The sequence below is a fragment of the Gymnoscopelus braueri genome (assembly GCF_963280865.1).
Source record: "Gymnoscopelus braueri genome assembly, chromosome: 17".
Lineage (NCBI taxonomy): Eukaryota > Metazoa > Chordata > Actinopteri > Myctophiformes > Myctophidae > Gymnoscopelus > Gymnoscopelus braueri.
In genome coordinates, this window is record NC_137617.1 from 19,915,366 (window position 1) to 19,943,281 (window position 27,916).

The window sequence follows — 27,916 nt, forward strand, 5'->3', positions numbered from 1 at the left end:
GCAAAATGTTAATAAAGTATTCAATCAATCAATCAGAATGCAAGAGAGAGAGAGAGAGAAGGGGGGGGGGGATATGACGGTATGGTCAAAGATTAATCATAAACGTTTCAGTAGCCCCACCCCCCTCCCCAAATATTTTGGTTTATCAAATCCCAAATTCCAATATTGATAGATAGGTAGGATCGGCTTAATTAATGACAAAAAACAACAACAATAAACAACCATAATAAATTATTAATAATAACATCATTGTGGCCCCTTTAGTTGTTGTGGGGTATTTCCGTCAAGTGGTACATTTGCACACACCTGAAACTCATTCCCTGCATTTACCCCATCCTAAAACTACAGGGTGTCGCTTGCCAAAAGGAACCGCGACGACGCGTCTTTAACTCTGTTTAAATCTGTTATTTTTGGCAATAAAGCGACACACACCTTTGTACTACGGAGCATAAATTATAGTCGCAGCCAGCCAGGCTCACAGCGAGACAGAGATTGGATAGGGGCGGAGCTACCATGTATCTGTATGTATGTGTGTGTGGTGGTGTGTGGCTGTAGTTCAGCGTGGAGAGAGGCTGACTGACTGAATGAATGAATGAATGAAAGAAAGAATGACTGAGAGAGGGGGACGGGGAGATTGACCGAGCCAGCCAAGGATATGAACGCGGATTTCTGCGACGGGGAGAGCGAACCCTAATAGCCCATGAACCAAAGGGGGAAAGCCAAGGTAAAGCAAAGAGAGAGAGCGAGAGAGAGCGAGAGAGAAGAAAGAAAGACAGACAACGGGAGGCAGCTATAGCAGCGAGTCACCACTAGAGGCGCCAGGAGCAGCAGCAGGTCCACAGGGACGCACAGACTGCCTGGCTGCCAGCAGAACAGCACCAGCACACAGGAGCGTGGTGAAGAAGGTAAGGATGGATGCTCTGGTTACGTTGTTGTTGTTGTTGTTGTTGTTGATTCATGATAAATAAATGCACCCTGTGTCAGACATACAGTCAGCAGGGGGAGGTGTGTGTGTGTGTGTGTGTGTGTGTGTGTGTGTGTGTGTGTGTGTGTGTGTGTGTGTGTGTGTGTGTGTGTGTGTGTGTGTGTGTGTGTGTGTGTGTGTGTGTGTGTGTGTGTGTGTGTGTGTGTGTGTGGAGAGAGAGTCAACAGAGGAATCTCCTGAATGATGCCAGATGAAAAGACAGAATGCACATCAATGTTTATTTTCCTTCATGTACAGTATATGGCTTGCATATTTTTTTCTCATGGCATTTTGGCTTGTGTGCTTTACATGTTACATGAGCTTATATGATGTGCATCATGCACCTGCCAGCACTACTACTGTATGCAGCAAATACCAGTTCAGATGCTTGATCATGTAAGTATTAGATGTACAGTGTTTTGATTAACACATGTAACTCCAGTCGTGGCATTCAACAAGTGCAGGCGAATGAATGTGAGTTAAATTAAAAATTCGAATCATGCGAATTGGATCGTGTGTGTCACTTAAAATCAAATTGTCTTTAGTTTCTAACAAGATTAATATGAATGACAGAATCACAGGTCTGTGACACTCAGAATCCTCTGTGAGCTCCCACAGTGAGAGGTGGGCTGTATGAGGCTGGTCGGTGGTCATGCTTAAGTGCGGAGCAGCACAGAGCCTTGTTTTATGGAGGTGACACCATGAAGTGCACTGGAGGCTGAAGGTGGCTTTATAGCGTTGGCTGTTTTATTGGATGGCAGGACTGATGGAGGAGACAGCAATCGTATGCAGCAAAGGACCGGCATGGATCAAAGACCCAAGGCAGAAACTGAAACCTACAGTACACTGTAACATCATGAGTGTTCGTTTAACTCTGAGAGTATATTATAAATGGAACCAAATGGACCCAGATTGAAGATTTTATAGTTTGGGAGAGTTTCAAGTGTAAAAATGTACCCGAGTTAAATCAATCTGGGAACCCATTCATTTAATAAAAACAAAAACGTGTCCTTAAAAAACAACTCTTGAGAGATTTAGGGTTAGATTAATGCCAGATTTTCGGTTAGATCACACCTGCTATCGTATGCTTCCTTTTCCCTCATCACCCTGCAATGTGTTTTGTGACAAATCATCACAATTCACAAACAATTACGGTGAGAAAATCGTGGGGACTTCTTAGAGATGATGCACAAATGCGTTTGATTTTGTGCTCGGACCGATCCATTCACACTCATCCAAGCTCACAAGGAACCTACCAGTGTTCTGCTCAATCTTTAGTTATGGCTGATAAGGTTGTCTACTCCACAAACCAACTGGGCAGTCTGCCAGCTATAATAGTCTGGAGGAGGCGCTGCTGTATGCTAGAAGCATCATAGTTGGCCACTAAAATACAGATTTGGCAGATGATTTATGACGATGTGCCAGATGGCGTGGTCCCCTGTGGTCACGAGCCAGAATGAATCTCTTAACGTCACAAATGGAGTGTAGTCTCCACTCTCCACACAGCCTGCTGCTTCTGAGGACCACGGGTAAAGGTGTTTTGAGGTAATGTTCCTCTAAGCCTAATTTATGCTCCGTAGTGCTCTTAGCCGGAAAATAAGTTATTTTTGGCAAGTGACACCGCCGTGCTATCGAGTATAAATTAAGCTTAAGCCTCTTATAGGCTGTCTGGCTTCTGACTTTTATGGTTTCTTTTTCATTTCTTTTCGCTTTCCATCACTGCATTTCTTTTATCCCTTTAGCCCACATGAAATCTATAATGAAATCCTACAAGTTTGGCTGCATCATAGTTAAAGTTCTGTTTGAATACATGGTTCTGCAGAATTGACATTTTTGTCTTTGAGATAGCATTTTGGTATTTTGAGATTTTGGAAAGAGGAGCCTGGAATAGAGTGTAATTAGATCACTAATACCTATCTTCATGGAGAGCCAGTCCTCTGCCGCTATTATGAAGAGTTCAAAGTAAAAACATTATACACATGAATTGTTATTGATGTTTCCATAGATTATCTGAAGACGTTTGTAGGGTACATGCTTGGCATGAAAACTGCCATATCCACACATTTTTAGTACAGGTCAGACCAGACATGTGGGTGGCACTGTGGGTGGTAGATGGTATCACAGTTAATATCATGCTCCAGCTCACACACACACACACACACACACACACACGGGGGGGGGGGGCACGTACACAGAGGCACAGTCGCATGCATACAGGTTAGTGGACAGATGGCAATGGCTGTGTGTGCACATGACCTTCCTCTTGTCTCTCTTTCCCCTGGGCTTGGTGTGGCAGAGAACGAGGCTGACAAAAGCCAAACAGGTGTTGTGTTGTTGCCTATATATCTGATCACACTGGCATTCTGTCAGTATGATCAAATACAGCAGGACTTACTGCGTTGCACAATTTGCCTTTGTGATGCATCAACATGACAGAATATGACAAACAAGAAACGATCCACAATTGCCAACAGTCCATCTTGAGGAACGCTATTAGAGCCCCTAGTCGCCTACTGCTTTCTTTTGTTTATTTTTACTGGGGAAACTCTGAGCCTATTTCCATTGAATATAAGGGGGTGGGGTTCCTCACAATTAGAACTTTATTTCTCAGTGTTTTCCTCCAGATGCCTATGTCACATGTGTGAGGGGAAAATAATCTATTCACAATTGTGTGAAAATTAGACAAGAAAAAGGATGGAAAAATGAGAGGTGCGAAAGGGTAAAAACTGACAATATCTGTGTGAATGGAGTGGACCAGTCCTACTCCTTAGCCTCCTTTCCATCATTGGGTTGTATTCTGTTCTATTCTAGACAGTCTAGTAATCTAATCCAGCATTGTGTTAATTGAAATCCTCAGCGATGCGCAGCGGTCCATAAGCCAGTGTGGTCTTTGGATCACGGAGACCAGATGACGCCGTGAGCATTCTCATATCCTTCACCATATGGTCAGTGTAAATCCAGGGTGTTCAGATGACAGCTTCACTGACGAGAGAGAGAGAGAGAGAGAGAGAGAGAGAGAGAGAGACCACTCTAAGCTTGTCTCAGCCTTGTGTAATTAGAGATGGAGAGTGTTGGAGGCAGGAGACGAGAGAGAGAGAGAGAGAGCATGGGGTTCATGAACACAGGTCAAGCGGCCAGCCAGGCAGGACCGCTAAATGTAAACATGGAGGAACAGAGAGAGGATTAGGAGAGAGAATGAAGCAAACGGCTAACAACGTAGTTGTTTCTTCACCTATAATAAACAGCAATGTTATTGGCTGACCCAAATTGTGTCAGTAGAGCATGACAGGAAGGAGGGAAACAGAAAAGAGAGAGTCGATGAAATGCTGTTAATTACTTAGCAAGAGTTATGTCTCACTGAGTTCATTATCCCACCCATAATGTGCTGTAGCATGCTAATGACAATAGTTTAATCTGTTTATACATAGCCTATGGGCCCTGTCTTGCCCCTTATGCCTAAACATTTTGGGCATTTTTTACTATTTAGAAAAACATTTTAAAATAGTGAAAATAGCTGATTTACATCGACACGTTGTGAGCTTGTAGATCAGCTATTTGAACTATTATAAAATGTTTGTATGAATAGTAATACAAAAAAAATGCCAATTTTAGGCATTAGGGGTAAGGCAAGATTGGGCCCATGTTTCTTTCACATTGTGCATCCGTCCAAATTCCGGAGTGCAAAATCTGTGACTTTCCATCGTAATGATACTGTGCCACCCCTATACATGTGGTGATGATGACATACACACTGTGGTTTGATTCTCGAGGAAGCATTTGATTCAGTTTATTTAGTATGAAAATAAACGTGCAATCTTAGCACAGTGTGACAGTTATTTTGGGTCAAAGTTATGTTATCGTTGTGTTATTCAGCACATATCGGAGCAGGCTAGATGTGTTTTTGTTTGAGTTGTTGCTTTGGGAGGCATCAAGGCAATGTGTGCCATCAATCAGCATTCTGAAGCACAGACGGATGGATCATAACTTGGCCATGGCTGCAACCTGGGCCACACACCAGCACAGCCATGTGCTTCAATATTTTATACTGGTTGTCAAGTCATCAACATGATGAGTCGACTTGCCGTTTTGGAGGTTGCCATTAAAGACGAGCCAAAATGAAAAACATGTTTTTCACACTTTTAGAGCATATCTGTGGTTAAAAGACAAAACAATTGATGCCAAAGAAATATATATATATTTTAAATATCAAACGTCCAATCTTAATTACTTACACCTCAATATCAATATTGTGATTATATTCTTTTCCCTTTTTTCTTTTTGATTTGTTCTTTTTTTCAATCAAAAAAATATTGCAAAAATAGCGATGTACAAGCTTCACGCCTAACATTTGACTGTACTACCTGACCTGTACTGTTAACAATTGTGTTAATAAAGTATTCTATCAATCAAAAACAAGCTTGTGAGCTTGTTTTTTTTTTTTTTTTTCTATAACAGCACTATAGAAAGTGTAAAATAAGGTTTACGTGATTTAAAACCAAGAAAGGACAGCACTAATATGATATATTACTATATCCAAAATCTCGGACAATGTCTGGTCTCCTTTCACCGTATTGATATATCGATATACTGCCCAGCCCTTCCTGAATATGCCATTTGATGCCCTCGGCTGCGCTGTGGGCATAATGCAACTCTGAGTCCTCCTCACCACAAGGTCATCATCACTGGTGGTCAGAAAAAGTCAGTTTTACATCTGTGCTGCAACCATTCATGTATAATGTATTCTAGGCTTTTATCCACATGAACCTGCAGTGAGTAGTAGAGTCTCAGTGTACAGTTTGTCCAGACACATGGACACACACTCTGAATCTGAGTGTGTGACGTTTTAAATAAAACAGATGTAACCACTGTAACCACCAGGCCTCTCTCTACCATCCTAACGTATGGCTTTAGTGTGTATGGAGAAGATAAAGTGAAAGGTATCGTTCCTGTCCCACAGATTAAACATGTACGTCCTCGATCGGTTTATGTCGTGCGCTTACGTTTGTGTCTCTAGGTATACTGTAGTTGATGTTAATCTGCCAGGGAAAGGATGACTGTTGGATGACAGATCTGATTGCTCAGTCGCCACGGACACAAGGAGGAGATTTTCTACTGGTGGTGACCCCTCGCTATCAGCTGCTAAGCTCTTAAATCTGTTGATATTAGATAATGGGGTGGATACACTGTGTTAGAGTGTTTGTGTACAGTACAGTGCAGTGCCTACCTTCACATAAAGTTTACAGTCTCCATCTCCAGCTTACACACACGCACACACGCACGCAGGCACACACGCATGCAACTGGTAACTCATTACTCTCCTGTAGTTATGCATGTGGTCGTGCTCCAAATGGCATATTGCCCCTCCACCCACACAGACAGCTGTTCCCAGAGCAGCTGCAACAACAGGTATATGCACAACGGGTCACAAAAAATACAGCAAATGCTCCAAAAATGTAGCTTCTAGATTATTCTACTATTAATTGAAAAAGTAATTGATACAATAATCTGTCAGTAAATAATCGATCGTTGCACTATAGTGAACAGGGAACGCTTAAATAGCCTTGAAGCTTTGAAATGTACTGTGTGGACTAAATAATACTGCATATCTGTTTCCTGACAGTGATCATGTGGTACTTGTAATTGATTTAGATTTTGGATCTCTTTTATCTCCAGGGGGTAATCTTCCATTAGTTTAAAACAAAACCTATTAATAACAATTATCTGCCCTTGTGCACTTATTTCCTTTTTTATTTTTTGTATAATTTCTCTTTCATTGTTTTAAAGTCAGGTGTCACGTGTTCATATATACTGGTCATAAATCAGATTTGCTGTTCAATATAAATTATTTGTTTTTGTATTGATAATCAATCAAGACCACAATATAAATTTTCATTTCTGTGCACATTGTCATTAGGAAGTCTTGTCTTCATCAATATGTTATTTACTGTGTAGATGATGATTTGTGTACGCTTTTACATTATATTGATTTTATATTTAAGGCGGCAACACATTTGTCCTTAGTATTCAATATCCTGACCCGTATGACAAGATTATGAATGAAAGAAAATCCAATACAGTCAATCACTCTCATCTCTAATCCATGGCTTCTTCTTCTTCTTTTCCTTTCGGCTGTTCCCTTCAGGGGTCGCCACAGCGAATCATCTGCCTCCATCTCACCCTGTCCTCTGCCTCCTCTTCTCTCACACCAACTAACTTCATGTCCTCTTTCACTCCATCCATACGTCTCCTCTTTGGTCTTCCTCTAGGCCTCCTGCTTGACAGTTCCAACCTCAGCATCCTTCTACTGATATACTCACTATCCCTCCTCTGTACATTACCACAGTCTGGCCTCTCTGGATTTATCTCCAAAACATCTTAACATGCGCTGTCCCTCTGATGTACTCGTTCCTGATCCTATCCATCCTCCTTGTTACTCCCAGAGAGAACCTCAACCTTTTAGTCTCTGCTACCTCCAGCTCTGCTTCCTGTCTTTTCCTCAGTGCGACTGTCTCTAAACCATACAATATAGCCGGTCTCTCCACCGTCTTGTACACCTTTCCTTTCATTCTTTCTGATACGTCCATGGCTATTAACCACTATATACTTCGTCGTATGACCCATAGTGAGAATCGCCAATCTACAAGCTCGAAACGCATTGGATCGTGACACATTGTGAGCTTGTAGATCTGCTATTTTGGAAAAGTTATACACCTATATGACATGTCCAAAATAGGGACGCCAAGGTTATGGTTCATGTAATATAACAGTGTCAACAAACGTTCAGGGGTAGGCTCCTATTGGACAGAATTGTCAGGATTATCAGTCCCCACATTTTCAGCTTCTCGACACAAAACAATCTTTTTTTTAGATTAAAATCTGTGTCTCTTGCTTCAGCTGTGAGAGAAACCATTACCTATCTTTAATTATGTTGAGAGACTTCAGCAGTGTAAAGGCCTTATTTACAACACGTCGCATCCGCGACGTGTTGTGAGCTTGTGGATCAGCTATTTTTGCTGCACAGCACCGTCGTGTGAGGCTTAATAAGGCAGATTCATCACTGCCACTGGCTGGTTGACCAGTGACCTCTGAAATTGTAGATCCAGCTTTTAGTTGTTTAAATGAGGAATGATATCGTCTCTGTCGGTTGGAGATCTGCACATTGTTTTTACTATTTTAGAATGTGAAAATCTTATTAAAATGTTGACCATTTCTGAAGATTTATCCCAAATAGGGACACCAGGGTTATTGTGGTTAAACAGCTATTGTAATGTACACATGGGATGCATAGTAAGTGCTACCAGATTGTTTTAGAATTGCGTTATCAATATATAATTTCCTGTTCACTGTTTGTGTGTTTGTGCACAGCCTTGTCATAACCGAGGACAGGAGCAGCGGGAGGAGAGGAGTTGTCATCTTTGTCCCCCACCCCCATGTTCCTCCCATCTGGTCCCTTCAGCTCACTGTAAATGATTGAAGCCATGCCCATACTGTCTGCAAGCACAGGTAAAGTCAAACACCATGTCCAATCCAACGTTTGTTTAGCCTCTCTGCATTATAAATATGGGTGTATATACATGATTTATGTATTACAACAACAATCATGCATAATTGAGATGTTTCTAGACTGTGTGTATGATTAGTAATGAGTGTTTACAGTGGGCAGGAAATGTATATATGGCACCATCGAGGGAATGCTGCTTCCGTATGAGCTCCCGCTTTCAATTCTGTTGTTTTCTTCTGGCCATGTTGATATCTGACCTATTTTTCTGTTTCTTTGCTTTTGTATTTCTTTCCACATTTCTTGAAACTGCAAGTGAGTTGAGTGTCGAGTGTCGAGAAATTTGATGTCTCTCCGGGACTCAAAGTAGTGAAAATAGCTGATCTACAAGCTCACAATGCACATTGTGAGCATGGTGTTCACAATGTTCACAATTATATTTTTTATGAAATTCTTTGAAAAATTATATAATTTATTAAAAATAAAATAAATAAATAAATAATAATGTAAAATTCTTTGTAGGACTCAAGGGTAAAGGGATATTTACTCGCAACCCATAAAAATGGGTCTGCGACCCACAAATGGGTCCTGACCCAAGCTTGCATTGTGAGTTTCTTAGTTAGCTTGGCCTCCACGAGCCTTCAGAACAGCTTCATTACACCTTGTCTTAAACTGTATACTGTCTCTGGTACTCTACCAGAGGGATGGAACATGCACCATTCTAACAAAAGATATTCCTTGAAGAGCGCTGTCTAGCGCACGTCTAACGTGTTTCTCAAACTTTTTCATATCAAGGACACTAGGACAGCCAAATGTATTTTTTGGGCCGCAGACCCCCATCTGAAAATATTTGTGCCAGGGATCCCCAGAAGAGAAGAATTATTTAAAAAAAATCTAATTCAAAGTGAAGGATGACTCATCTCCCTTTTTTTCCACATCTGTACACCATTGCCTAAGATTTTTCAGCAATGAACTCTCAAATATGCATCTGTCTTTGTAGTGAGGGGTTTATATGCAATGCTCTCTCTGGTTTGATCTCCCTTCCCACTTGCCCCCCCCCCCCCCTTCTTCCTCACCCTCTTCTTACTATGGAAATAACGTTGCGATGGGAACGATGTACGAAAGCGAATTTCACCCACTTTTTTACCTTGTAAACATGTGATGTGACAATAAACCTGATTCTGATTCTGCCTGCAACCCTACTATAACATCCCTCTCTATGTAGTTGTTGATGGACTGTTCTTGCTGACACAGTCTGATCACGTCCCGCTTTGACATCCTCAGTCAACCAAGGAAGAGTTGCTCTTCTGTTTGTCCTTATCATACTAATGCACAAGCATCACGATCATTGAATGTGTGCTTTTGACCACAATTTCTATTTACTGATGTCTTTCCCACAGATCGAAATGCAGATGTCACTTTAGTCATTACTCCTATTGAACCGTCTTTGTGACTGAAGGCTGAAGCTCCTGCCATCCACGCCCCAATAATGAACCCGCATTCATACTCATTTAGATCATTTTCCTCTTGACAAGTTGATCCAAAAATCGAAGTCAACCAGGCCTGCTTAGCATTTTCATGCATGATAGGGCGACCACAGCTGAATGGGTAGAGAGGCCACCTGGGAAACGGAAGGTCCCAGGTTCGATTCCCCTGGGACCGGCAATGTGTTGAGGTGTCCCTGACCAAAACACTTTAACCCCTAACTGCTCCGTCCGTCCACTCAGTCTGACCACTTTAGAAGCAATCAGCTGGGTGAAGCTGAAAACTGAATTTCCCCCGTGGGATAAAATAGATACATTTTTTAGGATACTAATTGCTTAATTATATCATGTAGTCCACCTGTATGGAAGCACGTGTCATTCCTTATGTTTCCCCACTCTGTTATTCTTTTTTAACCTTTAATTTGTCACACGTCATTATATCCTAGTCGAATAGTGAGCTCAGAAAAGGAACTCAAGGATTAGTACAATGAGGTACTGCAAGTACAACTTTCAACATATGGCATCCCTATTTTTGCCGTGTGACTCAGCCAGGGCACTGGAGACAGACTGGGTGAACAAACAGACTGGTTCTGTGAGATCGTACCATGGGCGACCGGGCCTTATGCTCAGCTGCCCCTCGACTATGGAACGCCCTCCCTGACCACCTGAGAGCTCCACAGTCTGTTGACGCTTTTAAGAGAGGACTAAAGACTTTCCTTTTTAACCCATTAAAGGGATACTTCACTTTCACATAAAATAAACATTAAAAATATATATTAAAAAAAAATGAAAGAAGTTATGGCAAAATTAAGGCCCCCTCACACATTAGTAGGACACTCTAATGCGTGAGGGGGCCATGAATTTTCCATTACTTTTTTCATTTATTTTTAATATATTTTTTAAATGTTTCCCCGACCCGAAAGTGAAGTATCCCTTTAAGGGGACGCATCTGTGTGCGGGGACGCATCTGTGTCATTTTTGGGCGGTGAAACCGCCCCTATAAGTGAGATTTGGAAAAATGTACATTTTCCTGCGCTGTGATCTGGGCCCAGGAAATTTGTACAATTATCCTGCGCTGTGATTGGCCAATCACAGTCTATTCAGGACTGTGATTGGCCAGTGTCACATGACACATGTGCATAGCCCTATATAAGAAACCATAACTTGAAAAAAACCAAAATTAGTTTTTTTTCAAGTTATGGTTTCGTCCATCATAAAGAGTGTTTCAATAAATGTATTTATATTTTGTACATGATTGGTTGACTCCATTCAGTATTGTGATTAGCTAGCAAGACACCGCCCACTTCACACAGGGTGTGATTTTTTTATTTCTTTGGCTTTTTTTTAAGTGAACATTTTGAATTCAAATCTTTGCTTCTGGGGGTCCCTGGAACAACATATTTTGAGATGGGGGGGGGGGGGGGGGTCGGCAGACAAATGCATATCATTTTGGGGGTCCTTCCTTGACATGAAAAGGTTTTGTTCCAGGGACCTCCCCAGAAGCGAAGATTTGAGTTAAAAATGTTATATGCCGCGCTATGAGCTTGTATATCTGCTATTTTTTAATAGCCAAAGAAATCTGAAAATGACACAGATGGGTTAACAAAGCATTCGTTTAGTGTTTTACCTCCTTTTTTCTCTCTCTTTAAACTTTTTTAGATGTGTTGAGCACATTGAGATTTATTTTAAATGTAAAGTGCAATATAAATAAAATGTGTTATTATTATTATTATCGTAGGTCTTCATGAGACTCTGGCTCTGCTCACCTCTCAGCTGCACCCTGATGCTAACCACAAAGAGGACCTGGTCTTCCTCAAGGATGTCTTCAGTGAGAAGAGCCTCGGTTATCTCATGAAGGTCATTATATTGTCTGTCGGGCAGAAACATCTGTTTCATCTCCATGTTTCAACATTTTATGTTTGTCTTATTTGTCGTATTGAAAAAAGAAGATCTATTTAGATCTGGTCAATGGAATTTTTCTATTGACAATAACTGTAGAGGGCGCAGTGGAATAACTAAAAATGTTTTTCTTTCCGGTATTTTTTTTTACATTTTGGCCAAATGTGTATTTTAGACGTGAGGTGGGGGGCTCGGAGTGTTCCCACTTAGTAGAGTTGGCTTTCAACTCCAATTTTTTTTTTTACTGCAGACGAGAGGCTATGCAGCCTGTGTTGCGAGCGCAAATGCTCGAAAGTCCCATAGCCTTAAGGGGAACTCCTTCAAGAGCTAGGGTGGCTGGGACATACCACTAGGTTTAAATAGGCTATGAGCCATTTGGACTGCTCCACTCCTTGTACTCTCTGTTCAAAGATGACTTTCAGATGTTTGTCATTACAGACACAAACCTTAAGAAGATTTATACATAATGGAAAAAATCACAACCCATTGTCCTCAACATATGGTGCTTAATTTAAAATGTATGTGCAATGTCTATGCTTTAATGTACAATATATGGCTTGCATATGATATGAATATATATTTTCCTCATGGCATTTTGGCTTGTTTGCTTTACATGTTGACATAATATGATGTACGTGTGTGTGTGTGTGTGTGTGTGTGTGTGTGTGTGTGTGTGTGTGTGTGTGTGTGTGTGTGTGTGTGTGTGTGTGTGTGTGTGTGTGTGTGTGTGTGTGTGTGTGTGTGTGTGTGTGTGTGTGTGTGTGTGTGTGTGTGTGTGTGTGTGTGTGTGTGTGTGTGTTGCGCATGGTGTTGCATTGGGTCACAGATCCATGAGAAGCTAAAGCAGTATGAGAAGCAGAGTCCCACACCGGTTCTACACAGCGCCTCCTGCCTGGTGGAAGATGTAAGTGCAGTTCCAGGGCATGCTACATATTCTCGATTCTATAATAACAAAACATTCCATTTTATTTTAATGGAATTTGAGACGCGTTGATTGACATCGACACAAACATAATTTTACTGAATTATTTTACTATTTTAGAAAATCTGAATTTCATTAGAAAATGTGTTATGCTTATTGTATACACATGTACCATTTGTGTGATGCTGATGCTCCAACCACCAGCTGGCAGAGGAGCTCCAGAGTGGACCAATGGAAGATGATGAGAGAGAACTGCTGCTGCTGCTGAGTACACCTCACCTCAAGGTACTGCTCAGTACGGACACACATTAACACCAATGTGATGAAAAGAAAATGATCCTCCAAGTCAATCGTTCTCGAGCTTTTTGGGCTTCAACAGCCCCTCTCCCTGATTTCTGAATTCATTTTGCCTAGAAAACCATAACTAGCATAATGATGCTATGAATGAATGATAACTCACCTTTTGAAAAATATAACATTACAAATAAGAAATGGAGTGAAAGAGCAATTAGTGCCTCCTAAGCAGATTTAATTTCAAACTTTGGCCAAAAACAAGCCCAGTTTTTCAAAATAAAACGGCATAATGGTGAATAATTATTGCTTGCTTTTGAGCAACAGTTGTGCTAATCAAGTGTTAAATTTTATTTGGTCGAACACTTTACAGATCAGGAGGTTCACACAACGTTTGTGATGGTTTGGAATCATTAAACATAAACCGTAAATTTTCCATGTTCCACTTTCTCTCATGTACCCCGTGTAGTACCTGCGCCTACCCCTAGGGGTACACATACCCCATTTGAGAAACACTGTCATTATAATGAGAAACATTTTCAAAATAATGAGTTGATATCTCAAAATAATGAGTTAATAAATGTACTCAATTTGAGATATTAAGTCATTGTTTTTGAGAAAGTATCTGCAAATATCTAATTATTTTTATTATTTGCAAAAGCAGTAAAGTTGCTAGGCACCAACCTGCTCATTTTGGGCCAGTTACGGGTTAAGTGTCTTGCTCAAGGACACTTTGACACTAATCCAGGGGTAGCCAGGGATCGAACCGGGAACATTCCGATTCCCAAGCAGCCGCTTTTCATCACAAATGTCAGTCAATCAAAATGCATCACATTGCTGGCTTCCATAGTTCAGCACACACATGAAAGTGAAAGCTGCACACTCTCAAACACCACGTACACACACACACACACACACACACACACACACACACACACACACACACACACACACGTGTAGCACACTAACCAAATGTCACTATTCACACACAAATGCATAATGACCAATGCCACTTCCCATGGCTTTCTAATCAGACACCGCCACTCCGTTCCGGTTGTTTGATCTCTTGAAAATCAGCGCATCTCCCTTTTCTAAGCCGGTGGGTCTTCCCTCCCTCTTTTAAGACGATCATCCATTACATAACACCAGCCAGCCGTGGTGCTGGGCTGTGTGTAAAGCCTCCACGGTCTGTCAGGGTGCAGACATTCCTCCCTAGTCCCTAATCATAGTTATCAAGTGATTATGCTCAGTTTAATGGTTTCTGGGCCTGACGGGTGGGAAGTGGATGCCAGTTTGTGACACTTACCACAGTCATTTCCTAATTAGGAATGCTCGTTTGTGAAAGTAGCCCCGGAGAATGTGTTCTTTCTCTTCGCTTTCCTTCATCTATTTCTCTCTTTTGTCCTTAGGATGGGTACTGTATGTCGGGTCGCTCGGTCCATCCACCCAACACTTTGGTCCCAAACAATATACTGTATCTCAAAAAATACTGGCTGGATTGCTGTATAATTGTCTATACACTTTCATGATGAACCCTACTGATCTTGGTGACCCCACTGCCTTTCCTCTAAGTGCCACCATCAGGCTAAAATTTCCATTTGCACACATTTTACAACCAAATAACATATCGATTTCCAACTATTCGGTTTTACATTAAACTGGACTTTTAGTATGTGATTCAGTATCATGGTCAGTATCATGTCAGTATCATGACAGTATCATGGTCAGTATCATGTCAGTATCATGGTCAGTATCATGGTCAGTATCATGTCAGTATCATGGTCAGTATCATGTCAGTATCATGGTCAGTATCATGGTCAGTATCATGTCAGTATCATGGTCAGTATCATGCTACTTTCATAACTACTGTCTGGATTGCTGTGGAATTTGCTGTTCACCTTTATGCTCTAGTCAAGTACCACCTGTAGGCCACAATTTCCAGTTGCACACATGATATCTGCAGATTGCCATGAAACCTTTGATTTATTTAGCAATTTAGAAAAAAACAATACAAAAACAGTACACAAAATATAGGAGGGAAAAGTGCCAGGGGGAGGCAATAGAATTACAATTGACATGATTGCATCATAAATCCAAAAATTGGCATGCTTATATAGAATTACAATTGAGATAATTGCATTATAATTTTAAAAATGGCAACATAGTTGAAATACATGATTATACCTGATTACCAATGACATGATTACTGGTAATAATAATTAGCCAACATATATGATTATACAGGGTGTGCCAACCTTAGGCCAAACCTTCCAACTTGCTGAGTGCATTCATGTTCCCTGGATGAACCCTGGCTATTTGAGTGACCCCATGAGCTGTCCTCTTGCTAGTGCCATCCTCAGGCCTTAATACCCACTTTTCACACGAGATATGTTCGAATCTAAATGGCATATCCCGGGATGATCCCTGCTGATTTTGGTAATCCCACGGCTTTTCCTCTAGCATCACAAACACATTTGTCTGTGTCTGTGCATGTGCTGACTGAGTTGTGTCTGTTTCTGTGCGCATTTGTACAGTATCAATTGTAGCATTTGTACATGTATCAATCAGTGGTAATCAAAGTATATACTCGAGTAAATACTCAAGTATTCAAAAGTACAAATTACTAAGTACATTTTCAGAAATTGACAAAAATAGTTAACATAGCAGATCTGTTGTGAGCTTGTAGATTGGCTATTTTCACTATATTTGAAATAATCATAATATATTCAAAAGTCAAAAACACAATATTTCTAAAATGTAGCGGAGTGAAAGTCATCAGCTTGCAAAAAAACTAAAACAACAAACAAATACAAAAAAGTACAGTACTAAAGTAAATGTACTTAGTTAGTGTCCACCACTGGTATCAACAATTTTTCTGTGCATATATTATGTGTGTGTGTATCTTTGTCCCCTTCAGGCAGTGCTGTCAGCTCATGACACGGTAGCCCAGAAGAACTTTGACCCCGTCCTGCCGCCACTGCCTGATGACCTAGATGATGATCTGGAGGAGGAGTCAGTGAAGATAGTCCGCCTGGTCAAGAATAAGGAGCCTTTGGTGAGACCCGAGAATATTAATTCACTGCCACACTGTTAGGGACAATCTGGATGAGCAAAGTGAAGGCTAGAGGTGTGTGTGTGTGTGTGTGTGTGTGTGTGTGTGTGTGTGTGTGTGTGTGTGTGTGTGTGTGTGTGTGTGTGTGTGTGTGTGTGTGTGTGTGTGTGTGTGTGTGTGTGTGTGTGTGTGTGTGTGTGTGTGTGTGTGTGTGTGTGTGTGTGTGTGTGTGTGTGTGTGTGTGTGTGTGTGTGTGTGTGTGTGCACGCGCGCGCGCGCAGAACGGGGCTGAACTGCTTTACTGGTTTGTTTTTTATCTTCCAGGGGGCAACAATCCGAAGAGACGAGGTAACAGGCGCTGTGATTGTGGCCAGAATCATGAGGGGAGGGGCCGCTGACCGCAGTGGTGAGAGCAAAATGATTTTTGTTGTTATTGCTTAGTATAAAAGAACGAATGAAAATTATTCCAAATAACATTCTGAGCTACATACTTAATATTTGACAAAAGGCCTACAGTAGTTTAATCAAAGTCACGTCATAAATGACAGTGACACAAGACGTTTGTATGTGTGCGACTGCGACCTTACACCAGAGGTGAATTCATCTCTGCTCTTAGAGGCTGGATTTATTTCATTCTATGAAAGTGTAAACACTAGATTTGAGAAGGTGTGCTTCCTGCTACCCAAGAGGACTTGTTATCAATTACAGATGAAGTGATAGGAGAGACGACGCCGTGGCCTCCACTAAAATGGAAGTAGTTCACCACAACTGTCAACAGAGATGAAATCTTTGAGATTAGTGCGACGGGATTGCAACTTGTGAGATTACAAATCAAATGAGGCTTGTTCGAGCACGTGGCAATAATATCCCCTTTATGGTGATGGAAAAAATATTTCTGTTTAGCTCATATCTGGGGCTTATGTTTGGAAAAGACATTCTGTGCTCTGGATAATGTATGTGTGTGTGTGTGTGTGTGTGTGTGTGTGTGTGTGTGTGTGTGTGTGTGTGTGTGTGTGTGTGTGTGTGTGTGTGTGTGTGTGTGTGTGTGTGTGTGTGTGTGTGTGTGTGTGTGTGTGTGTGTGTGTGTGTGTGTGTGTGTGTGTGTGTGTGTGTGTGTGTGTTTTTTTCCAGGCCTGGTCCACGTCGGGGATGAACTTCGAGAGGTCAATGGAAATCTGATAATACACAAAAGACCCGATGAAATCAGTCAGATTCTGGTAAAGGCAGCATATAAATTGGTTAATTTGCATTGTAATATCAACCCTTTTTTCAATGCAATTATTCACTGATGGCCAGCTGATGACAGATGATGATATCTCTGTCTATTTCTTTTTACCAGTCCCAAGCCCAAGGCTCCATCACCCTCAAAATCATCCCAGCCATCATGGAGGAAGACAAACTAAAAGAAAGCTGGGTAACCACATTTTAATTCAAAGATAGCCAACCAAGCTCACAATGCATTTCGATGCAGCGTGAGAGTGACTATTTTCATATGTAGAGTACCAGTCATCCTGATGTCAAGTGTTGTTTCCCAATGAAAAACCCATAGATTTTAATCACGTAATATAAGAACTGTGGATTTTTTTTTACTGATTTTACTGTACTAATTTATCCAAAGAGTAAGAAAATAAAAGGCCTCCTGCAAATCTATTAGAAATGACCTAACGACTACATCTCCCATTACACATGCAGCCGCCTCATGGCGCCACCAGCACACATAATCAGCATCACATCGAGTGAATTTGAATTGTTTCATTGTGTAGGAGAGTAGCGTTGTCAGTTCTCAGTTGTTCCATCAAACAAACTAAATAATAAGCGTGACGTGCTTCAGTGGAAACAGTGATGTAGTTTTCCAACGATACTTCCGGATTCGCCGCCAAATTAGTCAAATTTTCTCCAAACACAGACTATACCTAATATAATGAAATATAGACATACAGAGATACAGAGCCACCTTCCTGACACAATGCCAAAACTCTTTTGTTGTTTTGTTTTTGGAACACAGTTATATTATGTGATTTAAAGAAAAAGTCACTATAGGGCTTAAGTGGTTAATGGCTCATTCACATGCCATTGTAGAAATGCAGCCAATAAATCAGAATCTGTAACCATATAATTCTTCTCTCGCACAAATTAACCTTGGATCTAGGTTCTTACAGATGTCTTGTACCAACTGATGATCTCCTATGAGTAACAGCAGCTATTTGATCCTTATGTTTTTAGCTATAGCTGAGTAATTCTCTTCACATACCCCTCCAGGTTTACCTGCGGGCTTTGTTTGACTACACACCATTCGAGGACAAGGCCACGCCCTGTCAGGAGGCGGGACTTCCATTCAAGAGGGGAGACGTCTTGCAGGTTGTGAGCCACGATGATGCCACATGGTGGCAGGCCAAGAGAGTGGGCGACTCCAACCTGCGCGCTGCTCTCATCCCTTCCACACAGTTCCAAGAGAGGTTAGAAAAGATCTACTCTGCCTTTCACTTATAGAACTACATCTAGTGTAACAAGTTCAAGTTCTATGTCTGTGGCACACTGGATTATGCCCAAATATGGACATGCCTGTGGTTGTTTTTAAATTGTGCTTTATAAATAATAAATTCGACTTGACTTGACTTGACGTCACAGCACTGACGACATCATACAAATCTGCGTTGTTAGGCAACGGCTGACGTCAGCGCAAATCGCTGTTGTTAGATCAGACCTGAGCTCAATCAGCGAGAGAGAAAGGGGGAGTGAGAGGGAGAAGGGAAGGGAGGGGGGTAGAGTGAGAGGGGAGGGAGAGGGAGTGAGAGAAGGTAAGAAAGCCGATTTGACCCACGCAATTAACCAGCCAGTGCTGGGTACCGAAACCTGAACACACTGATCATCATTGTAATAACACCGGTAAGGCAGGGCAAGCATTTTCAGTCAATAATGTTCAAGAATCATTTTCATTTCTGAGTTTGAGTGTTGTTCACATTTATGGAACTGTTGCGTTAAACTTCAGCCTTTCAAGTGGACAGTGGCGTAATATTGGCCATGAGGATGGCATCCCGAAAGCTCCCGGCTTCTGATAAAAAATAAATAATAATAATGTCTTGTCTTGTCTTTATGCTTTCATTCCTTTTATTTTTCCACAGGCGCCTGAGGTACAGAATGAAAATGGGGACTTTCCCAGCCCCTGTATCTCCAAAAACACCCACATGTAAGCTGTTTTCATCCTAGTAATTCACACTAACATTAGCAGTATTTTGGGTTATACCAAAATACCAATTATACCGTACTCCATAATGCATAGGTATGGATGTTCACAAAGCTGTTTACACATACCCCCAGCATAAGAAGAGATCAGGAAATGTGAAATTAATCCCTCAAATTTTATATATTCGCCTGGTACTTATGACTACTGTAATTTTAAGGTAAACAAATAGTGAGATAAACAATTCACCAGAACTTGACATGACTTGAGATAAATGATCAGTTGTACAGATTTTCTCCAGGATGTGAGGTTATATCTGGCTGGTTGGTTGGTCAGTTGGTTGAGTTTAGTTGAAGGGGGGAGATTGACTGGATTATTTGGCTTGTAAACCTGGTGGTCTCTTCATAGACGAAGGCAACCCCCCCCCCCCCATGTGAGTAACCAAGAGTTAATAGAGAGAAGGACAGAGACAGGGCGGAGGAGGGATGGGAGTAGGTCCTGTCTGTATTTGTAGAACTTAAAATTGGCGTCTGGGGGGAGTTTAGCTCGGCATGAATGAGCGCGGTCCTTTCTCTGCCTGATGACAACATCATTATATACTTAATTGAATAAACTATACATTTTAAATAATTGCCAGAAAATCACAGTGCCTTCTGTCAATGTTTTGTAGCAGTTGGAGGTAAGGGTCATTCTGATTTTGAGACCCGCGGTTTGCATGTACACCTTTGTATTTCCATGAGTTAAACTCTTATGTTGAAGTTTAATGTTTTCTCTCATCTATCTATCTATCATAGCACACACCAAAGTTATTGTATATATTTTTTACATTACATTTTGTAATTGCTGTAATGATTTATAGTGCTTAATTCTCCAGCTCTGGGGTATAGAGCTGTTGAACGAATACACTGCTGTAGACGAAACGATGCATTATTAAATGCATGTGGTTTTGTTTTTAACATGATTGATGACTCACTACTGCAGCATAATGTTTGTCATACTCTGCTGTTCTTCATTACCTCCTTCACTGCTAACCTCAGATGATCGGACAGAGAGAGGTAGGTGGTCCTGAAGGTCTCAGCACACAGGTTGTGCTTTGATGGTTTAGAAAGTGAAACTCTGTTAACCACATTAGCCCTGGTGTCCCGATTTTGGACATATCAGTTATTAGGAGGAATCTTTCAAAACTTTTACAATATTTTATTTTTTGACAATTTCAAGACTTTTCAAAAGTTTTCAAAACTGGCCGATCTACGAGCTAACAACACGTCACATAATAACACGTTGTAAGCTTCGTGAATCAGCTATTTTCTAACAGGCAAATTATAAAATAGGGCTTGAGTGGTTAAACCCCTTTCTGCTCTTTCTCTCTCTCCCACTCTCTCGCTCTCTCTATCTCTCTCTCTACACACACACACACACACACACACACACACACACACACACACACACACACACACACACACACACTGACTACACACACACACACACACACACATACACACACTGACTACACACACACAACATTCCCATTGTTAATGCTCCCTTGACTTGCCTTCATATGCACTCCACTCCCCACACATCACGTGCCTGTTCCATTCTATCCTTCCCTCCTCCTCAGACCCGTGACTGACAGACCTCACTATGCATCCCTCCCTCCCTCCCTCCACCTCTTACCCTGTCTCTCTCTCCCTGCTTGCCTCCCTACAGAAGACTGTGACAGTGAGGGCTCTCTGAGTGGACAGGACATAGGTGAGGAGGCATGATGCAACGGCATTGTAGAACCATCGCCGGCCCAGCCACAGCTTAGCTCACCTCTACATCATGCCAACAATTCTACTGTGTGTATTATCGCTGCCGGGCAGAAACCTGGTGTCTAGATAGATGGCTAGACAGATAGACAGACCTTTTATAAAAATTCAATTCAGCTGTCATAGCAGCAGCACAATTTGGATGAAACAAAAATACATGTAAGGGTAGAGAGAAGTTGTAGCACTAGTAACGAAATGGGTAACAATATAATATAAAAGACAGTATAATATCTCCACATTTCATCTTTTTATGTTATATTATTATTTTCCCAACTATTGGAAATAAATCCTCAAAATAGGGATGCCAGGTTGGAGTTGGCCAAGTCTTTGTTGGTTTTATTGATATTTAACCAATGACAAATACTAAGAATAGCTTGTGATTAAATAATAACTACATTGGATCCATTGGAACTCAGGTTATTCTTTCATTTCCTGACAATCAAGGTTTCTGCCCAACAGTGACGGTAAGCAATACCTTGCTAAGTGGCTTAAGATTTTTGATTTGGTGAATTGTGGGCAATTGCTTTGGGCGGACTCATCTCAGCGGTTTTGTTTTATCCAAGTAGTGTTTTGTGTCGATTCAGTTTTGGACAGTAGGCCTTCTTGGTGTCAGTTGTCGGTCCTTTGAATCAACATGTCGCTTTCAATATCACTATAAAACCACTCTTTAAGTGTGGTTTTAAGGCCTGAATCAATGCAAGAGCAGCTACAGTATTTGCCTGTACCCCCTATTCTATTCAAAGGGCAATGCTGTGGATTCTGGGAGTTTCCTGTGACATCCCTTTGGTTGCATTTTAACGTAAATTTGAAACGTCAGTTGAATCAAAACTAAAAGGTATTATGTGGTTTGTAGCCCTTTCAGTTTTGGTAATAAATTACAGTGTGCTTGCTTGTTGGTGTGCTCTTTTTCAAAATAGTGTAACCCTTGAATTTCACTGCGCTGCTGTTCCTCATAGCAGCTCATTTACCTTTTGCTGTGCTTCACAATTGATCTTATCTTCATGCGACATGCTTTGTTTTCGGGCAAAGCGTTTCTTGCATTGCCGACGCAGCAATTTAACGCATGGCTACCAAGCTTACCTGCTTCTATTTGCTGGGATTTATTGAATTTACATTGGGCTGTTTGAATAAATGGTCTAATGCTAGTTGTAGTTTCTCCTAAGAGTAAGGCGGCCCGTGTCTCCTGTGCTTTCTCATGGGATTTTTACGCAGGTACCCTTACTGACTTCTATTGGTGTCATTCAGTGTGTTTGTGTTTTTTTCTCGTGGCTTTATTGTCTGGCAGGAGTTTTTTTTTAGGATTTATTCAAATTAATGTGTGCTCGAAAGTGTTTCCATTTATTTTGCTGACTTTTGAAATAAGTTGTTTTACTTTGGGGGTTCAAAGTGGACTTCTAGTAGGGTTGTCCAGAGGGTTTTATTCTGTCCATCTCACCTGTCTGTCTGTCTCTGTCTGTCTGTCTTGGATCATAGCTGGCCTGCGCAGGAGTTTCCGTCTCAAAAAAGACCGACAGGGTTCACCAGGAGAACCTGGCACTCCAGTCGCCACACAGACAGACTTCATGATCTATGAGGAAGTAACACGATATCAGCCGATAAGTCCGAATGACAGGCCCCGCCTCATAGTGTTGATAGGTTGGTCCAGCTTTGCTCATTACTTAACCCTTTAAGACCGGGGACAGATATACAAGCTCACAGCGTGGCACCGAGTGCCGCGCTATGAGCTTGTAGATCTGCTATTTTTGAAAAATCATGAAAATGTGTGCAAATCTTTGAATACGGTATATATATTTCTAAAGCATTTGTAACTCAAACCTTTGCTTCTGGGGGTCCCTGGAACAACATATTTTGAGATGGGCGTCGGCGGCCAAATACAGATTTAGAAGACATTATGTAGAATCGGCCTCAGGTCATAATGGGTTAAAACAAAATGTATGTCAAATGTTGGTTCTATGATGCATACCGTAACTTAACCACTTTCAACCTGGTGTCCCAATTTTGGGTGTGTCATTATTGGTGAGCATTTTCAAACCGTTCCAAAAATGTCTAAAATATCCTAAATGAATTAGGATGGCTGGCATCTCCCTTAGGGATAGGTTAAGAAGCTCCGTAGTCTGGGAGAGACTCAGACTAGAGCCACTGCTCCTTTACGCGGAAAGATGGTTTTTCTTATGTGCTTCCGCTATTCGTCATTCAAGTACATAGGACGTAAGTGGTTAACTGTATTAATATTTAAGATTATATGTTTTATTATGCTTATTTGTACTACCTGGTTACAAAATGCACTTCAGTCCAATACCATGTGCTGCCTCTCATTATATGAGTTGTGTGGGTGCGTGCGTGCATGTGCGTGTGCGTTTGTGTGTTTTTAATAGGTTCCCTAGGCGCCAGGCTCAATGAACTCAAACAGAAGGTGATCGCTGAGAACCCTCGACGATATGGAGTGGCTGTGCCTCGTGAGTCATGTCATTTTATTCTGCCTTGCTCTTTTAAAACAGCTCTCCATTGTGCTGTGAGCATACTGGTGTCACATAGCAGAGCTATTGGGTACATCTACGGTGTGATTGCTTTGAAGCCGACATTCCTTAATGTCGGCAGTATAATAAAAGACTGTACATACATATCTAGTACCGCCATGTTTTGCGTCAGCAATCAGAGGAGAGCTGATGTCAACTACGTTTGGGTAAAGTGGTTGTTCAGGCATTATATTGGTGTGGCCACGGTATGGATCTGGCTGGGGGGGGATTTATTAGCCAATGAGATTGTGTGATCTCAAGCTCTTTGATTCAGAGCTTGTTTTGGGTACCAGTTCAGGAGCCATGAGCTAATATAAATGTATGAGCCCTCTCATACGTACATAAACCAGCATGAACACACTAGAACAGCACAGCAATATGCAGGCATATGTTGTTATTGTCTGCCTTTCAAAATAGGAAAATTGTTTATTTTTCATTTTTAGAATGGCACATAGCACTGTTCAAATGACCTAAAAATGAGTTAACGACTTAACTTAGTTAAGTGAACATGGCCCACACTTACACATGGATCAAAAGTGCTTCCTGGAAATGTTGCTGTTTATGAGAAGGATGGATCAAAATGCACACCCAGGTTTATTTTTATTTTCTTTCGTTTTTTACAACAGTACCTACTCAGCAGGCATTATGCATTTGTGCACAAGAACAATGTACAGGCAATCATTCAACACATCCATGTAGAAACATTACATTGCGTAATTTGTTTCTCCTTAATTATTCCTCTCCATGTTTTGACCCACAGATACCACTCGGCCCAGGAAGAGTCACGAGAGAGAAGGAGTAGAGTATCACTTCATTACTAAAGCTGCCTTTGATGCAGACATCCACAGTAACAAGTAAGTCCTCAAATTGGATACGACAGGGATATTTAACCACATAAACCCCAACTCCCTAGTCTGGGCATGTCCTAATAGGCAAACATTCTGCGAAAATAGGTGAACTTTCAGCAAAACAGGCAAACAGTCCGCAAAAATAGCAGATCTACAAGCTCACAACACTGAGCTTGTAAAATGTCTATTTTTGCTATTTGTCTCATCTTTCTAATCTATATTTTTCAAATTTGAGGAGAGATGGAGTACATGGGCTGTTATCAGTGCTTGTAGTGTGGATATTAAAAAGAGCTTGAAATAATCTGAAAAGTTAAAACATTTTACGTTCTCATGAAGATTGGTGATTTCTTGTTTTCTGTAGATTCATTGAGTATGGGGAATATAAGGAAAACCTGTACGGCACCAGTCTGGATTCCATCCGCAGTGTTTTAGATCGAAACAAGGTGTGTCTGGTGGACGTGCAGCCAGAGGTGAGTATCATGTAACAACACCCACATTTATACGCTGTAAATTGTTGTTGTCAGGTGGAAACCTTGCATGTCCAAAACAGCTCCTTTTTTCATCATTAAAAAAAAAAAAAAAGTGAAAATAGCAAATCTGCAAGCTCACAACGCATCACATCGCGATGCATTGTGAGCTTGTAGATCTGCTATTTTCACTACGTTTGTGTGACACTCTTGATGTAAAGTAGGGCATTCATTTACGAAAAAACATAAAACGTTGAAATATGGAGATACCTGCCGGACAGCTACGAAATCAGAATCATCATAGTTGCCAAGTTCAGCAGGAAGCTAGCTGAGGCAGTTAAAAGTTTTATCTTAAAGGGGAACTAAACCATAAGACACTGCTGCCATGCAAAGTAAAAGTAACATCAAGCTAAAATAATCTAAAGGGCTAGCCTGACTTTGGCACACTTCGATGTAAGCATAGTAAACAACACAACTGCAGCTAATAAAACCTGTATTAGATTGACTTTAGGTGTGCCAATGTGCTAGTTTATTAGTATTATCAATACTAATTTAGCATTGACAATACAAATAAACTAATAGTCAACTGGCTTTTGGGTCATATTGGCAGTGCACACCTGACCATTATTCAAATCATTAGCTGCAGCTGTCTTGCTTACATGATGAACCAAAGTTAGCCTAGGCCATTATAATGATTTTAACCTGCCAAATAGGTGTTTTTTTCCCCATAATCTTTAAAACTCGTATTGAGTACAACAGATATGATATAACTCCATTTCTAAGAGAGGGATTATTAACGACTTTCACTCTGGCATCCCTATTTTGGGCATGTCATTATAACATTTTCCAATAGTGAAAATAGCCCATGTACAAGCTCAAGCTGTCGCGATGTGACGCATTGTGGGCTGTTAGATATGCCATTTTTGCCATAATGATGGCTATTTTCTCCTCTAAACAGGCGTTAAAGACACTTCGTACTGCTGAGTTCAAACCATACGTTATCTTTGTGAAGCCTCGGTTCCAGGAAAGCCATTGCAGAAAGGCCGGTTCGTCCTCTTCACTTAGTTCTTCCATCACGGTAAGTTAGAACAGGGGTATTATGCTATTGTTTTTATTTAGTCACATGTTCTTGTTAATACTTTTCATTGGTTAAATATTTATAAAAACCAACAGGCAGACTTAACCGCTTTAAACAGCAGCAAAGAGACTACTAGAGTGAATAACATGTATCCCATTAAAACCCATTAAAACCAGGAAAGGATCAGTGTCATTTTAGATTTTAGCATCAGATATTCAAAAATAGCAGATCTATAAGCTCACAGCGCGTCACTTCATGCCGCACTGCAAGCTTGTACATCTGCTATTTTTGAACATGTTTTTTTAATCTTGAAAGTGTGAGAACTACTGATTCAGAAGGCCTTTTGGAACAGTATTCCAATTTCAATATGACTACATGCTTGTTTCTACAGGGGGAGGACTTCCAGGAGATGAGACAGTCAGCGGAGCAGATGGACGAGCGCTACGGCCACTGGGTGGACCGCATCCTGGTCAAGGAGGACCCAGTCAGTGCCTTAGCTGAACTCCAGGCCATGCTGGAGAGAGTGGAAGCCGGGCCCCAGTGGGTGCCCGTCTCTTGGGTCAGGACCTAGATTCATGATGAACTTGAGCTGGACTGGTTCAAGGCCCAACTAGTAGGACCGCGGGTGGGGCCTTGTGAGGGACAAAGAGGTGAAGTGTTGAGGTTCCTGTCAGGAACCTCACAGATGATTTGGACCATCTAGTGTTCACTGCCATACTACTACACCCATTCCCTGAATTGAACGTCTGTGTGATGTTTGGACTAGTGGAGGTTAGTACCACAAAGCAGTGGTTCTCCCCAGGAGCAAAATTTGTTATAACATCAAGAACAGTTTAAACACTTTTAACCCTATATCTATTTTCAAAAAAGATCTCGAAACTTTTTGAAACATTTTAACACAAATCTTGTATTGAGCTCCCTGGCACAATACACAATACAAATTTCAGATAGGGGTCCGCAGGATAATTGACATTAATTTGAGAACCACTGCCATAAAGGAACACTTGAGCTGGACTTCTGAGTAAATCGTTTTTGTCCATTTCAGTTTAAGTAAGGATACATACACATTGTAAATGCTACAGTAAATGTATCTAAAACGTTAACAGTCGTATCCGGCAATGTAACCAGTCTGAAAGGGCATGTAATACCTGCATGCAGGCCAAAGCTAAAAAAGGGCTTTACTGAAAGAAATTCTGTCGCCTATTTGAAAATGTATATCTAGTATAATATAATACTGGAACATCAGTGTGTGCTGTGTCAAAGTAAGAATATGAACATTTCACATGATAGATCTGTTAAGAAACTGTAAAGTGAATAAAATGTGCATACAGTGTTCCATGCTAGGAAATGTTGTGCTTATGTGAATCTGTATCATCACAACTGATTCAGCAATGTCTCACAAATAAAAAGAGAACAAGAAAACTAAATTTCAATTTGTCATTGGCCTGCCGAACACCATTAGACAGGGCACAAGCTATAACAACCTGATTAACGGGTGTATCTAACTTCTCTCAGTTGTTCCTAATATGATTTTTCACGTAGAATCCATTTCTGCTTGGGCCATTTTTGTATTGCGCATAGTTAATGAGATAATTTGCATATTTGATTAAACTAGCAGAAATAACGAGTAGAGGTCATCCAACTTGTGTTTTGGTGGTTTTCTGGTCAAATAATGAACATTTGATCTCATTCAGGTGTAAGGACCTTTACAGTGTAACCATTGGGTATGTTTATGGTAGCTAATTAGCATATATTATGCGTATGTAACGACTCAAAGCAAACTCATGGTCATTTTCTGTTCAGTGTTACTCCAAGTACTATTTTTTTTTACAAATATTATTCCTGTACATCTGACCACTACTGAAGCAGTAAATGTCCCAATAAACTGCTCTTTGTTCATGATCAAGC

At 41.0% G+C, this 27,916-nt stretch overlaps 1 protein-coding gene across 1 annotated transcript; it reads left to right on the forward strand.

Moving 5' to 3' along the window:
* Positions 1 to 765: 765 nt before the first annotated feature.
* LOC308104464 (MAGUK p55 subfamily member 3-like) lies at positions 766 to 27,302 on the forward strand. The gene is made up of 20 exons (XM_080454894.1): positions 766 to 905; positions 8,330 to 8,467; positions 11,685 to 11,803; positions 12,672 to 12,749; positions 12,972 to 13,052; positions 15,976 to 16,113; positions 16,435 to 16,516; positions 17,242 to 17,327; positions 17,450 to 17,524; positions 18,370 to 18,566; positions 19,233 to 19,297; positions 20,329 to 20,346; positions 20,999 to 21,040; positions 22,246 to 22,311; positions 22,573 to 22,734; positions 23,475 to 23,555; positions 24,376 to 24,469; positions 24,825 to 24,933; positions 25,889 to 26,008; positions 26,400 to 27,302. Exons 2-20 carry the CDS (start codon positions 8,431 to 8,433, stop codon positions 26,577 to 26,579), a joined length of 1,830 nt encoding a protein of 609 aa, XP_080311020.1. The 5' UTR covers positions 766 to 905; positions 8,330 to 8,430; the 3' UTR covers positions 26,580 to 27,302.
* Positions 27,303 to 27,916: the final 614 nt, after the last annotated feature.